Below are 15,864 nucleotides of genomic sequence, written 5' to 3'. Positions count from 1 at the left end.
AAAAAATAATAATAAATAAATAAATAAAGGATTTTTACAAGGAAACCCCTAGTTTGGATGATGAACTGAGGTTGAATATTCCATAAAAAATGTATAGGTTCCCTAAATTAATGTCATAGTTTCTGGTAGTACACTACACTAATTAAGAGGTGATAGCACATCTGGTTGGTTCTCTTAATCCCCTTGATCTTGAAGATAGTGTTTACGTGGACTTTGGTCAACCACCCACGCGGTTCACTGCCACCAATTAATGTATGCTATCTTCTGCCAATCAACTGTGACCGATGTGAGGGCTAAAAATGGAATTTCATAAAAAAGTCAAAGTCAAACTTATAGAATTGTTACTTCTGAAAAGAAGACCATTAGTTGCGTGACTCTGCGTGTTCGGAATTCGGAATTCGGATTTCGATAAAACCTCACCTCTGCTCTAAGATTGCTTAGCATGTGGCCTTTCAGAATAACCTTTGCAAATAAATAAATAAATAAAAATAGATTTATCTTGTGATTTTTATAAATATCACCTTTTATTATTACATCAATACCTATTTATATATATTTAAAAAAAAAATCATTGTCTCAATGTATGATCCACCAAATTATCTCAAATGAATTGGTGATAAAAAAATACTAATTGAAATATCAATTAGTCTAACGTGAAAACATCCTTTGCAGTAAGCATCGGATGGTCCAGACGATCTCAAGATGCGTGCCCAGATGCTATTAGTTATTCGATACTCATCGCACTATCGCATTCACTGCAGAGAATAACCATTGTAATTTAAATCCCCCAAATGACATTTTGATCTTGATTTAATTAAGTTAAAAAGTTGACATTTGAGAGGATACTTTGACTCTATATCTTTACAAAATTTCAGTCCCGTTAAACCTACCATATGATACCGATAAAGGTTCTCTAAGCAAACATAATAAAAGAATACACCAGTGAAATGCGACAAATGCAATATCATATATTGAAAGACAAAATCATTTTGAGTGAAGAAAAAAAAAACAGATGGACACAGATGTGCTAGGGCATTCTACCCTATCGGCTCAAAAAACCTTTTCTCATGATACAAATAGGATACTACCTTATGATGGCCATACTTTTCCATAAAACCTGCTACTTTTTTCTTCCTCTTCATTTCTCCGTTAGTTTTGATTTTCATAATGATGAACTGAGCAGAAAATCAAAATCTTTAATCATGGATTGATTGAAAGAAGTAAGAAAATAGTTTGGGAGAGACCCCAAGAAAAAAAAACCTTTCAAAAAGAAAAAAGGAGTCACCTTTTTCAGTGGTCTCTCTCTCTCTCTCTCTCCTCTGTCTCCACACAGTGCACGAGTCTCCATTCTCCAACCACTGCTCGTCTGCTGCTGCAGTTGGACTGTTCAAACATTGGTTGCAGGAAAGCCCAGAGAGCTTGGAATTCGAGAAGAGAGGTGGGTATCTCATCTCTGTCTGTCTGAGTCTTAAGTCCTCTGTGTATTTGCGTGCCCTTCAATCCCATTCGTAGTTCATCACCTTTCCTTAAATTCTGGTCCAAAACCATCTCTGCACTGCTCTCTCTCTCTCTCTCTCTCTCTCTCTCTCTCTCTCTTCCGTAAAGTGTTACGACTTTGAGGGCCCTTTCTTGATAATATTAGATACCGAAAACCATATCTTCATCGTTCCTTGGTTGTATATTTCTCTTTCTATCATTCTATCTTGTGAAAAAAGGAGGGGAAAAAGAAGGGAAAAAAGGAAACTGATGAGTTCATCTTTACTTGAATCGTCTAATGGCTTCTTCCCTCTGCAGCGTACATTTCCTCACTTACCCGTTTTTAGGATCACTTTTCTCTTCGTTTCTGGAAACTGAGAAGGCTCAGCAGTTGCAAAATGAGGTAGCAGATGACTCTTCGTAGAAGTCACACACTCATCTCCCTTACTGGTTAGTTTCCTCTCTATCTCCATCCTTTTACCTAGATATCTCATGTGTTTTTGAGTTTTTTATTTTGGGTATTCTCTGCATCATGAGAGGGATTTCAGTGGTAGTTTGAGCTCAAAGGAACCTCCTAGTTTTGTTTTATCAGTAGTCAATTCTCCTTTTTTTCCATTATTATCACTATCATTACTTGGAATTTGTTTACTTAAAAAGAGCAATCCAGTGTACGAGGCTCCGCTATTATAGGATTGCTATTGTAGGGTCTGTGAGGGCAAGTGTCAGCGCCTTATCCGTTGCTTCGCAAAAGATGTTAGAATTTGTTTACTTCTCCTCAATTGCGGTAGAATGAATCTTTGGTCTCTTTTGAGAATTCTTATTATTATCAACCCCTAAAAAAATCTCCGATTTAGGTTTCCCTCCCCTTGATGTCTGTCCTTTGTTTTTGATGATAGGGTCCTCGAAAAGGGGGTTTTCTGCCTGTACAGTATATATGAAATGAAGTCGATTAACCTTTATCTTTGGGTGATACAATTTTTGAGTAACGTAGTTGATCCCTTGTTCCTCTGTTGTACTTAATTAGGAAGAGCATCCCAGAGTCAAAATACTTCAATAAAATTGGGTGGGCAAGTCCCAATACTTAAATCTTTAGCAGTTGAAGCACCTTAGGATGAAGGACCAACAGTATGGATCTTATAATTGGAAATTCAAAGTTTTTGAAATGAAGGTTCAGAGCTACTGAGAAGACAGATGCCAGACTTCGCAACATGAGGGAGGTAGTAGTAATTGTGGATGGAAGTTTCCTTGTGCTGAAGCCATTAGGGACAACTCTAGGGATGCTTGCTCAAGAACTTTGATATTGATGGTCTGTAGAATAGATATTTGATCTATTTCACAATGGGAGGAAGTCTGAAACTGGATTTGGTCTGTCCACAAAGACCTCTGTTATGATATGAGAGAGTCCCAAATTGATGGATGTTATAATAGTTTAGAGGATTTCTAAGCGCCATACAGGGGATCGATTGTCATTTCTCCAAAATGGTTGGCCCTGTGTTAGCCTTCGTGGCTTCCTCTTTTATTTTATAGTGTAAAGTCCATAAGAATTCTGTGTATTACATAGAAGATTCAGCACGCTCAGTCAGTGAAATCTGTAAGTTCTGGCAATATGGATTACAATTCTGTTTTCTGTGTACTGGGCTACTTCAATATTTGATTAAGAGGGCTTGTTGAAACAAGTTTTTGAGTAAAAATTACACTTGTAGCTACAGCAGAAGAAATCTGTTGTTAGACAATAGAGTTGCTAACCTTTCAGGTATCTTTGTCATTGAGAAACACAAACAACATTCATTTGGATTGTACAACTCTATCAAAGCTCTACAGATAAGAAGTTGATTGTCACAAGCTTTTTTTTTTTTTTTTTTTTTTTTTTTTTTTTTTTTTTTTTTTTTTTGAGGGCTCAGAAGTTCTTTTGACTGAAAACAGGAATTCCTAGAGGGAAATATGGGAAACCTGTATTTTTAAGAGAGATGCCTCATTATAGTCAGATCATGTCCAAACTCTTCTGCAAAAAGCAAACAGAACATCAGTTTATTTGAACTTGAAGAATCTTAGCAATAAGAGGACTGGAGAAGGGAATGTATAACTTCAAGGAGGTTTCTTCTCTTTTTACTAACCTAAAAACTCTTGAAGACTTAAAAACTTGGGTGAGGAAAATGCAAGTGTACAAGAGTATTTTTAGGACTTTCTAACAGGTTGCTATAAGTTGATCAACCAATTCTGGGTTAGAGGTGAAAACCCCACAAAAGGCTTGTGTTATACTTTAAGATGTTAAACCAGAAACAAAGCCACACGGTTACAGGTCTGAATAATACTGGTTATGAAAGAAGCTCATCTACAGGTCTATATTGGCTTTAAGCATCTCCGTGAAACTCCACACAAAATGAAACCAGTCTGTGATATGGTCTTTTGCCCTAGATTCTCTCTGAAGGATGGTCTGGAAGAGTTTTGAATCTCTGTATCCTACTATCCCTTACCTACACGACAGCAGTCAGTGCCATGCATGAAAACACCCTTCCTTTCTTCCTGAAGATCGGGAATCAATGAGTTTTTCAACACCCAAAGGTAGCCGCACAAGACATTGTGGTGCTGAATCCTTCATTATACTTGCAAAAGATCCTGCGGCTCAAGCCAGCTTTGTGCCTTGACCTGGATTACATTCAATAACATGTACCCATGTTCAAAACTTTTAAAAGCTAAAGCAGATTCTCCAGAGTTACCCAGATAATCATAAGAAATGAAAGAAAGAAACACCAAATTTCTAAAACAAAATGTCTAGAAAAAAGGGCACTAATGGAAAAATGGCTCATCGATTCTCCAGCTCAAAAGGAAACTAGGAAAACTAGGCAAAGGTCACTTAATACTGCACTTAGTCCTTTGGTAATCAGATTATCCAGTGTAAGAAATTTGGAATAGAACATTTTTATTAGATTTCACACGATATAAATAATATTAATGAGTACTTATCGCAAAAGCTATAAGTTGAAGCATCTGATCATCATTTCAGATGGATAGTGGTATTTGAAGCCATGTCTTGGATTTTATTAAATGAAGAATCATGTCTCCATTTCCTGTCCTAGAGTCTGTACTTGTACATGTATCTGGCCAGATACGGCACAGATCTGAACCTTCTAAGATCTCCCTTCAGTCCGAAATAAAATTCTGGAAATTTATGCAATGGATCTTAGACAGATTTGATATGGCTGATGTACTGTTTAGTATGTTTGGTTATGATTTTGAGTGGGGTTATGTAGTTCTGAGGTTTTATATTTAAAAGAGATGTCTTATTGTTTAGTTTGAGTGGGGGAGGTTTTTCGGAGCCTTTTTCCTTCTTTTGATGTTTCTCTGAAACTGTTGTCTTAGGCCATGAGGAAATAATCTTGGGCAAATGTATGATGCACTTGGCACCTGATTTTCTGTTTTCATGGCTTGATGCATCCTCATTGTATGCTCGCATGACTTTTGAATACTGTTGGTAGACAATTAGCATTTTCGTCCTATCCAAAGAAAAAAAATCTTGGTGTCACCTAGTACTTGCCAAAGAATATTTAACATGGCATCAAAGTTGGCAACTCAGAAGGGCTCCATATGTTTACCAGGGCAACCTCTGCTAATGTGGTAAATTCTGGTCCACTGATCTCTACCTTGTTGTAAAATAAAGCTCTCCTTTTTGGTTATCTTTGAATTTCACAAGTTAAAAATTATGATAGCTGAAACTAAAATCAAAAGGTATAACATATAAAAAATTGTAATACTTACATATGCGTTATGCTTTCTCAAAAACAGATTTTTATTTATCTGGAACCACTATGAAGTGTATGGATTTACTAGTCGCATTGTGTTATTGTGTATAACATCAGAGCTTTCATTTCAGTCGGCAGCAATTGTTTTTGTGCCCATTATGCCCATACCATGGTTTCAATACTCAAAAAAAGAATGGATTATATGTCATGGGTGTAAGAGCTGGCTGTGGTGGAGTAGGTACTCCAAATGTAAATACTTGAGCACAAGTAACTTTCACCCAAAAAAAAAAGGACTAGAGATTTTCAAAATCTAGAGACTGGAAATATCTCCATACCACATTTATGTGTATTTTGTATACAGTACTTTGGTGTTTTAGCCCCTTGTATTACTAGTGTTTACTAATTTTGGCAGTTCTGTATGAGTCCATTTTGAGCTTAAAACTGCTGGAGCCGACACAATAAGAATCGACTTCACAAACAGCTAATCACCATCATTCAATATGCAGTTCCTCTCACAGTTGCTCCCATCTTACTCCACACCATGGGGATCCAGATCAGCAGCTGGTTGTTCTTCCAAAATTTTCGGTATTAGCAGCAGGCAATGAACCAAAATACCTGGAAGATTGACACTGTTTATTTCATTTGAAATGGAAGTCAAAGATGCAGAGAGGATGGTTATAGCCAAACCAATTCCTTCAAGACCTTGTTCCAGTTTTAGGTCCTTCTCAGAGCTCCTTGCAGGCGCCATTAATGAGTCACCTCCTTGTTCATATTCTGAAAAAGTAGTGGCCGCTATCAGACCGAAGACAGTGAGGTTCAAACCAGTGGGAAATCATGCTTTGGGCAGTAGGGTGGTTTCATCTCAGGTTTTTCTCTTTTCTTGTTTCACATTTTTTTTTTTTGGGGGGTGGGGCGCTGTGCCATGGTGGGGAATTGATATTGGTCTTTATTTTGGTGTTGTTTGCCATCAGGAAATCTGCTTCCCTGATACTTTCGGTTTTCCAATTTTTTTCAGGGAGAGGTATCTGAAGCAGCAGGTCGTGATTCATGTAACAAGGCTTTGGAAGAAAGCAGCAAACCTGCTGTGGTATACAAACCTTTGGCAAAGGTTGCATCAAGAACAGCTGCTTCTCTCTTGGCAAATCAGGTCTCTCTCTCTCTCTCTCTCTCTCTCTCTCTGTGTGGGTGGGAAGATTCCATTCTAGAATCTATTTATCCCTTTCGGCAGCTTGCTGGGATGATATTGCTGATCCAGGCCAAAATTCAGATGATTTACATTTTCAATGTGATCTTTTTTCCTTGTAATTATTATTAATAAATTGCCAAGAAAACTGATCTGTTGCCATATGATCGCGGAAATAGTGTGGTTAAGTGAGACAAGTGGGGGGTTTGCCACTGAAGCTGACGTCTATAAGATTTACAGGTTGTTCATATTTTTTTATTAGGTGATTCAACTGTTAAACCCATAAAGATGTATGCATATGTTTGAAATCACAAACTCAGGTGTCATACAAAAAGGGAAAAATCAACTTTCCTTCTTTGCTTCGGAAGAGACTAAAAATGGCATAACAAAATTTTGATTTTCCAGGGAAACTTTGAGATCATTCATCAGAAATCGTTAGCACTGGGGCAGGCACATTTTCAACATGAAGACCAAGCAAAAAACAATTCTGAAACCCATTTTTCTTCAAATCCGAGTCAGAATTTACAATCACTAGTGGCAGTAAACCATGCAAGTGAGTCATCAAAGATGACATTGCTGAACCTGGAAGATAATCAGAAAGGTATTGTATCCACAGCCAGTGGGGATCGGCCTTCTTATGATGGATATAATTGGAGAAAGTATGGTCAGAAGCAAGTCAAAGGAAGTGAATACCCTAGAAGTTACTATAAATGCACACACCCAAATTGCCCTGTGAAAAAGAAGGTTGAGCGATCTTTTGATGGGCAGATAGCAGAAATTGTCTACAAGGGTGAGCACAGTCATTCAAAGCCTCAGCCTCCTAAACGACCATCATCAGGAACACAAGAACAAGGGTTTGTATCTGATGGGACTGGCCAAGATACCAGCAATCCCTTATGGAGTAACACACTAAATGAGCTTAATGAAGGATCTGAAGGTCGTATAGAGAATCAGAATGAAGTTGGCCTGTCAATATACCCTACGTTTCCAGACAAAGGTCTAAACTCTTATGATCCTGCTACAACAGATGCATTTAATAGTGGTATTGGGACTCCTGATAATTCCTGTGGCCTTAGTGGTGACATTGAAGACAGAAGCAAGGGAGTTGATGCAGATGACACTGAACCTAAGTGTAAGCGGAGGTAAGAGCTTAATTGAATTTTGAATAACTTGTGTGCAAAATGAGAATGACTTTTTTCTGTTCCTTAGATCAAGGCTCTCTACATAGATCGCAAGAAATGATTTACTATATTGTTCAAGGAATTTTTAGTGTCCATATAATAACGGAATAGATTTTTTGAAACTTGGTAAGCTTATGAGTGGGTTTTCTCATTTGTGGAAGCATGTCACTATACTACTTATACCTTTTCTTGTTTTTATGTTTTATGGATGCCTGCCATTACTTATGTTGATATCTGCTTTCTTTCCCTCAGGAAAAATGAGCATCAATCTGATGACCAGTCTGTACTAGGGGAAAGTGTAAGAGAACCTCGTGTTGTAGTGCAAAATTCCACGGACACTGAGATTATTGGTGATGGCTTTCGTTGGCGAAAATATGGGCAAAAGGTTGTGAAGGGAAATCCATACCCCAGGTTAATACTCATACTTTCAATATTATATTGACTTTTCCTCTTCTGTGGTCCATATCCTTGGTTGACTTGTACCTAATAAGTGCCTTCTAATGATGAAGCTTTCATCCTTCCAAGTTCCAATGGTATGCCCCTTTTGTCTATGAACTGATCATGTGAACATCACTAGGGGTATATTTATGTGTTGCATGACGGAATAGTTGCACAAGAATGCAATTGCATGTTCACCCTGATTTTTCAAATAAATTTCTAAGTTCCCTCCAGTTTGTGTTTCTTTCAAACTTGGTATTTTTCTGCCTTACAGATTTGTGTCTTTTGTCGCTAGAATTTTAGTTTGTTTTCTTCTTTCAAGTTACGCTAACATATGATAATATTTGTTCATTTCTTTTTCTTGCAGAAGTTACTACCGATGTACCAGTCTCAAATGCAACGTGCGCAAGCATGTGGAGAGGGCATTGGATGATCCTACAGCTTTCATCACAAAATATGAAGGAAAGCATAACCATGATATGCCCGTCACTAGAAACCAGAATCCTGTGGGCTCTGACCCAGATCCACTAGCCCCTGCCAACAAATCCAAGAGGAAATAAGTTAGCAGTCGGCTATTGAACTCACAAACCACGTCAGGAAAAGTTAAAGAGCACCAGAGGTGTAAGATTTTGTGGCCAATGTTGGTTTCCATCCAGCCACATGGGGATTTAGTCGAGCTATCAGATGTCCATGTTTTAGTTCAATCTCAAAGAATTCTCCCCGTAAAGGTTTTTTTTCATGAAAGTAATTTTATCTGTGGATATAGATCTGTCTAATGGGTGAAGTGGCTAGCCCACAGTTCGCTTTTTCCACTGCCTGTTAGCTTATCAGTGCATTTTCTTATTTATTCTTGACCACTTCCTGTATTACCTTACATACCTTCCTTTAAACATCTGATATTCAATATATACAAGTTTTAAGTTCTGTTTTGATTTCCACCATGTCTCATAGTGTTTCCCACATCAATCGATTTACTGTCTCAAGCTGGCAATGAAGTGATATGAACTCCAAAAAGGCCAGATGAGTAAATTTCACTCTGTCTATGATACCAGGTCAGCAAGATTGGTAAGAAATATATCTACATGTATTCATTATTGTTAAGTACATGCATAAAATGTCTAATCATGTATAAAAATGGATTCATAAGCCACATTCTATGGTAGGTGGCTGTTGTCTAGCACCTTCTGGTGAGATGTGATGAATGATAAATGCATTCATTATGTGTTCTACAAAGACAGCGACTGACCTCTGGTCCAGAAACGCCAAAAAGGCCAGCATTTTTCTTTCTTTCATCTCTGAAAGTAGTTTCTTCTTCCTCTCCTCCTCCTCCTTTCTGTTCCTTTTTCCCCTTCTCTTCTTGTCCTTCTGTTTCTTCTTCTCTACTCTTGTTTCTTTCCCCTTCTCCTCCTTGTTCTTCTTCCCTCTTGTATAGGGCCCTAGATTTCTGTTGGAATAAGAGAAAGGAAAATGACTTCTCTGACCGAAACTAAAACCTTTTATTTCTTTGGTTTATTTGTTTTAAGTTTAGTAAAAACTCTAGACCCCATTTTCCTATACACCCATCTAGGATGGAATCTCCTTAAAAGGCACCTAGTTTTGCCACTTGGCAAGTCAGATAGGATTGAAATTTAGTGGACACGTTGATCTCATGGTCCCTCTCTCCTTTGCCAAGAGATTATTCCACTACTTGGCAAGACAAACTATTGAAAAATCCAGGACTACAAAGAGAATGTATGAGACTACACGGCGGTGCAACATACAGGGGATGTTATATGATAAATAAACTTGCACATAGCCTACCACCATTCCCTAGATATCCAATAGTCAGAATTATTGCATCGTCCTTCCATGTTGCAGAACTAGGCCTGCCCGTCATGCATATGGCCGTTGGATTTATCATGTGATTGAGTTTGATAATTATATTTTGGTCATTAGAGGAATGTGCATCCAGTCATACTTCAATTTATTACAATATTATCATTGCAGAAATTATTATGCTAAGTACATAACCAAAACAAGTATCAGTGGTATAAGTGGCCTTGAAATTTACCTGATGGGTTAACCTGTTCACTGTATTGTGTTTGAAGAACCTTCATTGAGATTATAGTGTTTGGCCTTGATTGTATTGCCAGATAAATAAAAAAATAAATTAAATTAAAGAAAAAAACGATTTTGTTCCTATAAAGTGCAAACCATGCATGGAATTGGAAAACCCTATTTCATCGGGGACAAAGAGTAGAATAATACCTTATGTAATACATCGGAATGTAGCTTCTTGGCGCATTCAATAGTTTGGAAGAAGCACATGCCAAGTATCTCTGATGCATCAGCCTCCACATAAAGATTTCATAGACACCATTTTAATCCCAAAATTAAGGAACCTGAGAACAGCAAAGGCAGTGTTATGATGACCAAGATGGAACCGAATCCATCGAAGCAAGCACCATGGCTATTAAGAACAATACCTGCAACTCCAGCAGGGCCTGGGCAGCCTAAGCCAGACGAGAGAGTGGATCTGTGGCCACATAGAAGCAGTTGATCTGGGATTGCACCTGAAGTACTTCTGCTTCAAGTAGGATATTTTTAGTATGGGCTTCCAAAAGTGACAAGGAAAGACCGCGAGGATTAAAAACCCGGAATGGGGATCCGTATCGGTCCCAGCCACTTTCGATCTAGATCGATGAAGAACCGGCCCCTGTAAGCCGTAACCCTAACTTGGGACTAGGGACTTGGGTCAATGTTAAAAGAGAGAAATAAAAACACAACGATGAACTATATGGGGGGACGAGTGTATAACAACAACCTCAAAACCTTTTTCTACCTAAATGAGGTCAATTACATAGATCTGCGATAGAGCAAGATACAAGCAAAAGAAAGGAAATGGATATAAAAAATATAAAAAAACATATCAAAGCAACATCTTTAGAACATCCGAACTAAATGCCATCGGTAAAATAGATCTTAGTCCTCCAAACAATTCTGTTTCATTGGTAATATAGACATAACTTCTTTATGTCTTTCTTTACCAATTCTTCAATAATCATTTTGGACGTGCCCCAACTCTTTTAGCTCTTTCCATGAGGAGGATGAAAATATTTATGATGTATAATGGAAGGAAGAACCATGGAAGCCAAAGGAAATTAAATAAGCATTTTAGCTAGGGTTTCAAAAATCGAATCAAATTGGTAACTTAGCCTAATCTAAATCAAAAAGCCAATCCAAATTGGGTAGATCTTGTACAAAAGTATGGTTTAGGTTAAGGTGTCAAAAGTTGGTATTGAATGGTTAAAGCTCGAGATAGGCTCCACTGATTACTAAACATATTGAATTGGATGTGTGGTAGAACCCTGATAGATAGAACAAAAAATGATCAGGTTAGATTCGATTTGGAGATTGCCTCAATTCAGGATAAACTCAGAGAATGTCGGTTACGATGGTATGGGCATATTCAAAGGAGGCCTTTGGATGCCTCAGTATGGAGGAGTGACCATATGCAGATGGATGGAGCGAAAAGGACTAAGGGCAGACCAAATATGACTATTGAGGAATTAGTAAGAAGAGACATGATATAGTTAAGTTTTCACCCAAGTATGACATCTAACAAAGCTGTCTAGAGGGTTCAGATCCGAGTTGCTCATTATTCATGAGTGGGATGTTTCAAACTTTTTTTTTTTTAAATCACACGGATACATGTAACCAACCCCATTTAATTGGAATAAGGCTGAGATGTGTTGTTGTTGATTGAACTAGATCGATTAATCAGTACACGGTAATGGCCCGACAGTTGTTTGACCAGGACCGATCAAATATTGTGATCAACCAATAACTGATCATTTAATAACCCGATGCACTCCAGAGCCGATCCGAATCCGGAACCTGTGGATCCCAATCCTGTTTTTTAAACCGTACTTGAGTAGAGCTTCAGTCAAATCGACTCTCGCGGAACCGATGGGAAAGGGAAGGGAAAGGGAAGTTCTTCAGCCAAATGGCTTAAACCCGAATACAAAAATCGAAGAAAACTCTAAAAATACCCATTTCTAATTAATTAGAAATTAATTAATGGGAAAAGATTTATTATTTATTAAATTTCCATTAAAGATAAAGGAATTTTTTAAAAACGATATTTACTCTCTCTCTCTCTCTCTCTCTCTCTCTGTTGCGGAGTAAGCTCGATCACCTAGTTTGGTTGCTTTGGTAGGAAAAGGCAGAGGAGGGGCCATGGGCTGGTTTCCCTGCTCTGGAAAATCGGTAACGAAAGCGAAGAAGAAGAAGAAGCAACAGCTGCAGCAGCAGCCAACAGATGATCAGATCCAACCCACTTCAGCTTCAGGTATTTCTTCCCATTCCTTTTCCATTCTTATTCGAACAACATTGACAAGCCTCCATTTTACTCCATTTAGTCGATGATTTCCCCTTTTTTTAACCTGGGTTCTGGGGATTTCTGTCTCCTGGGTGATTTTGAGTGTCGATTGGATGATCTTCATCGTACTCATTTTGGGTTTTCAATTGTTCTGCGGATCTGCTTAGATTCCTATAGGGTGCCTTGGTGATTCTCGAGCAGAATTATTCGTTCATTCAGTTCGGAAGAGAATTTCACACTCTTTCTTGTATCGGTTCGTCTATGAATGGCTTCGATTCCTTCTTCTGTTAGGCTTAGATATCGTCATTGTCATTTGTGATCGGTTGGTTCAAGTTTGGGCTTTCCTGAAGTTTCTTGTAAAGAAGCAGTTAACCTTTCTAAATGATAGAGGTAATCTCCGTTCTTCTCGTCTTCTTGATCGTTTTGTAGGAAGGTAATTCCTGGTGAAGCTTGTGTTCTTCCATAAATTTTTCTGGTTATCCTTAAGAAAACGATCGGAAAAGCGTTCCACATTTTTTTTTTTTTTGGGGGGGTTGTGGGGTGGGGGGTGGGGTTCTTATTTTGTTGTTGTTGACGGAAACAGCAATGGGTACCATTAAGTAGACAGTATTTTGTTTGTTTTGCATGGTTGGAGAAATCTGAGCTCAAATCATTCTTCAGTGTCACTCTCTTTCGTTTTTTCTTGATTGATCTCTGGGTTGTTTGATGGAAATTCCCTTGGCCTTGTTGTTAGAATCAAATCAGAACCTCTCTTTTGTTTATGTTATATATTTTATGGTATTTATTTTCACTATATGTTCCTCTAAAGGCGTTAACTGTGTCATCCTACCCAACCCCACGCCCCAAAAAAAATGCCCCCTTTACTGCAGATAAGTTGAAGGTAAATCCCTCACTGGGTGTAAAGAAGGAGCCCCCCAAGGATGGAGGACCCAATTACATTGCAGCACAAACACTTACATTCCGTGAATTGGCTGCAGCAACAAAGAATTTTAGAGAAGATTTTCTCTTGGGAGAGGGAGGTTTCGGTAGAGTTTACAGGGGACAATTGGAGAGTACTAACCAGGTTGGTCTAGTTTATCAGGTTTTGATTCTGATACTATTATAGTGTTCTTTCTGGAGTTTTATGCTATTGTAATCTTCTTAATTGAATGGAATGTCCCACTAAGCTGAATTTCCTTTGGAGCTTTGAACTATCTTTACTTATTGTAGTTGGAGCCTGGAGTTTCTGTTATTGTAATCCTATTACGATAATTTCCCTCCTTGGTGTATTTCCTTTCGGGGGTTTGAAGTATCTGCATTTATTGGTGTTCACTGTTCTAGATATCCCTCATGAGTCTAGCTTTTGATTGTCAGCATGGAGCGGACTTTGCCTTTCCCTGCTATTGAGTTTTTCATCTACGTAATAAGTTTTGGTGTTTTTGGAATGTAGGCTGTAGCTATCAAGCAGCTTGATCGCACTGGCTTGCAAGGGAACAGGGAATTCCTTGTTGAAGTGTTGATGTTGAGTTTACTTCACCATCCTAACCTTGTTAATTTAGTTGGATACTGTGCTGATGGAGATCAAAGGCTTCTAGTTTACGAGTACATGCCATTGGGTTCTTTGGAAGACCATCTATATGGTATATATCTATATATTCTAAGCCTACCTACATTTTTCCTTACCATTGTGTGAATTGTTCTGCTTGCTTTTATTTTACATGCTTTTGGTACACCGTACACCAAAGCATAAGTATTCAATTTGCGTGCTTCTTGAAATACGTCTCATATGCTTGTTTTTCAGACCTCCCACCGGATAAGAAACAACTCGATTGGAATACAAGGATGAAAATTGCCGCTGGTGCAGCAAAGGGCTTGGAGTATTTGCATGATAAGGCAAATCCCCCTGTTATATACCGTGATTTGAAATGCTCAAATATATTGCTTGGTGAGGGTTATCATCCCAAGCTGTCTGATTTTGGCTTGGCCAAAGTTGGGCCTGTTGGGGATAAGACACATGTCTCAACTAGGGTGATGGGCACATACGGATATTGTGCACCAGAATATGCAATGACAGGTCAACTTACACTGAAATCTGATGTTTATAGCTTTGGGGTGGTTCTTTTGGAGATCATCACAGGAAGGAAAGCAATTGACAATTCAAAATCTGCTGGAGAGCACAATCTGGTTGCATGGGTAAGAACCCTGTCTTGTGTTTATCTCTTTGATGTCTTATCAACTTGGAGGTAGACACTTTCATTGATGAAGTATCTGATGTCGCTAGGAATATCAGACTAATGTGACCCCTGACTGCAAAAATGGATATGACTCGCTGAATGTGGAGATTTACATTCTCCATCCAGTGTAAAGTAATGATGTCAGGTGTAATTTAGAGTCTGGCTATTTCGTTTGACAACCAGAATTGCAGTGAATGGAAAAAGTCCAGTTTCAAGGAAATTTTAGCTGCAGGGAGGGGGAAGGGTAGGAACCATGCTAAATGGGAACGTTATTAGGTCATGCTTCCATAAAGGTGGTTCTTTCTACTTGATGTTGTGGAAGGGTGGTCCTCTTTATTAAAAAGATAAAAAAGGGACAATATGTACCTGTTGTAAGTTAATGGTTTTCTCCATGTAAATGTCCTGTCTGTGGGGTTTGATTGCAGGCACGACCACTATTCAAAGATCGGAGGAAATTCCCACAAATCGCTGATCCTATGCTCCAGGGCCAATATCCTGTGCGGGGCTTGTACCAAGCACTTGCTGTTGCTGCAATGTGTGTTCAGGAGCAGCCCACTATGCGTCCAGTCATAGCTGATGTGGTTACTGCTCTGTCATACCTTGCCTCGCAACCATATGAAATTGAAAGTGAATCAGTTCAAAGCTCCCAAATGGCCCTCTGTGCTTCTCGAACGAGGGACAATGACTGGAAACTTAATGGTGGTAGTAGTGGGTATGAGAGGGATCAAGCCAGAGTATTTACTTGAGACTACTTGAATTGTGAATGGGTTGAGAGTTTCCTCCCCACTGGATTGGACTTCTGCCAAACGTGGCTGCTAATTTGGAAGTCATCTATCTGATGGTTTTGTTTTGTGATCTTTGATCACATGCGTCAGAGCTTTCCTTGGTATGCGTCTTGGCTGCAAGTGGTGGTTCCTGCTTATCAAATTTTGTATCTGCCCCTGCTCCCCCACCCCAAAGACAACAGGTGCCTATGTCACCCTTGTTTCCGTCCGTTGTTACCAGGAATTTGAGTTTTGTAAGCTTACTGTCTCATCCTTTACCTTTCCTTTCGGTGTACATGCTTGGGTCCCTGTATCTATGTGTTTATCCTATACCTTGATGTCTGATATATTTTAGTTGAATTTAATTTTTATATGTGCAGATCCTGATTTTCCTGTTCCCTATGCAAATGTCCACTGGAATTTACCTACAAAAGCTTAGGACTTTATAATTAATCATTATTATTTTTTTGGGTAAATCATTAATTTTTTAATTAGGATGTCTTTCTCGG

At 38.6% G+C, this 15,864-nt stretch overlaps 3 protein-coding genes across 12 annotated transcripts; 2 read left to right on the top strand and 1 right to left on the bottom strand.

The window, feature by feature from the left end:
• Positions 1-1,003: 1,003 nt before the first annotated feature.
• LOC122086506 (WRKY transcription factor 44-like) lies at positions 1,004-8,956 on the top strand. Of its 4 annotated transcripts, none has more exons than XM_042655357.1 (7): positions 1,004-1,438; positions 1,795-1,926; positions 5,723-6,082; positions 6,232-6,363; positions 6,805-7,541; positions 7,833-7,991; positions 8,386-8,956. In XM_042655357.1, exons 3-7 carry the CDS (start codon positions 5,864-5,866, stop codon positions 8,576-8,578), a joined length of 1,440 nt encoding a protein of 479 aa, XP_042511291.1. In that variant the 5' UTR covers positions 1,004-1,438; positions 1,795-1,926; positions 5,723-5,863; the 3' UTR covers positions 8,579-8,956. The 4 variants fall into 4 exon arrangements, with proteins under 4 accessions (XP_042511291.1, XP_042511293.1, XP_042511290.1 ...); XM_042655359.1 differs by adding an exon at positions 4,837-5,091 and having other exon boundaries at positions 1,004-1,926; XM_042655356.1 differs by having other exon boundaries at positions 1,004-1,926.
• On the bottom strand, positions 3,215-11,535 carry LOC122086507. 7 transcript variants are annotated; one of them, XR_006142457.1, is made up of 6 exons: positions 10,484-11,281; positions 10,266-10,399; positions 10,069-10,133; positions 9,265-9,462; positions 3,951-4,122; positions 3,215-3,478 (listed from the first exon to the last, which is right to left on the bottom strand). XR_006142457.1 is itself a non-coding variant. In XM_042655361.1 (4 exons), exons 1-4 carry the CDS (start codon positions 10,543-10,545, stop codon positions 4,026-4,028), a joined length of 441 nt encoding a protein of 146 aa, XP_042511295.1. In that variant the 5' UTR covers positions 10,546-11,529; the 3' UTR covers positions 3,215-4,025. The 7 variants fall into 7 exon arrangements, 1 of the variants encoding a protein (XP_042511295.1); XR_006142460.1 differs by having other exon boundaries at positions 3,215-4,122; positions 10,266-10,349; positions 10,484-11,535; XR_006142455.1 differs by having other exon boundaries at positions 3,215-4,122; positions 10,484-11,286.
• A 625-nt stretch (positions 11,536-12,160) lies between these two features.
• Positions 12,161-15,734, top strand: LOC122087431 (probable serine/threonine-protein kinase PBL7). Its single transcript, XM_042656567.1, has 5 exons — positions 12,161-12,348; positions 13,248-13,441; positions 13,808-13,997; positions 14,159-14,550; positions 15,017-15,734. Exons 1-5 carry the CDS (start codon positions 12,237-12,239, stop codon positions 15,335-15,337), a joined length of 1,209 nt encoding a protein of 402 aa, XP_042512501.1. The 5' UTR covers positions 12,161-12,236; the 3' UTR covers positions 15,338-15,734.
• Positions 15,735-15,864: the final 130 nt, after the last annotated feature.

Source organism: Macadamia integrifolia, chromosome 8 (genome assembly GCF_013358625.1).
Source record: "Macadamia integrifolia cultivar HAES 741 chromosome 8, SCU_Mint_v3, whole genome shotgun sequence".
Taxonomy (NCBI): domain Eukaryota; kingdom Viridiplantae; phylum Streptophyta; class Magnoliopsida; order Proteales; family Proteaceae; genus Macadamia; species Macadamia integrifolia.
The sequence above is the reverse complement of the archived record's forward strand: the minus strand, read 5'-3'. Positions and strand labels throughout refer to the sequence as shown.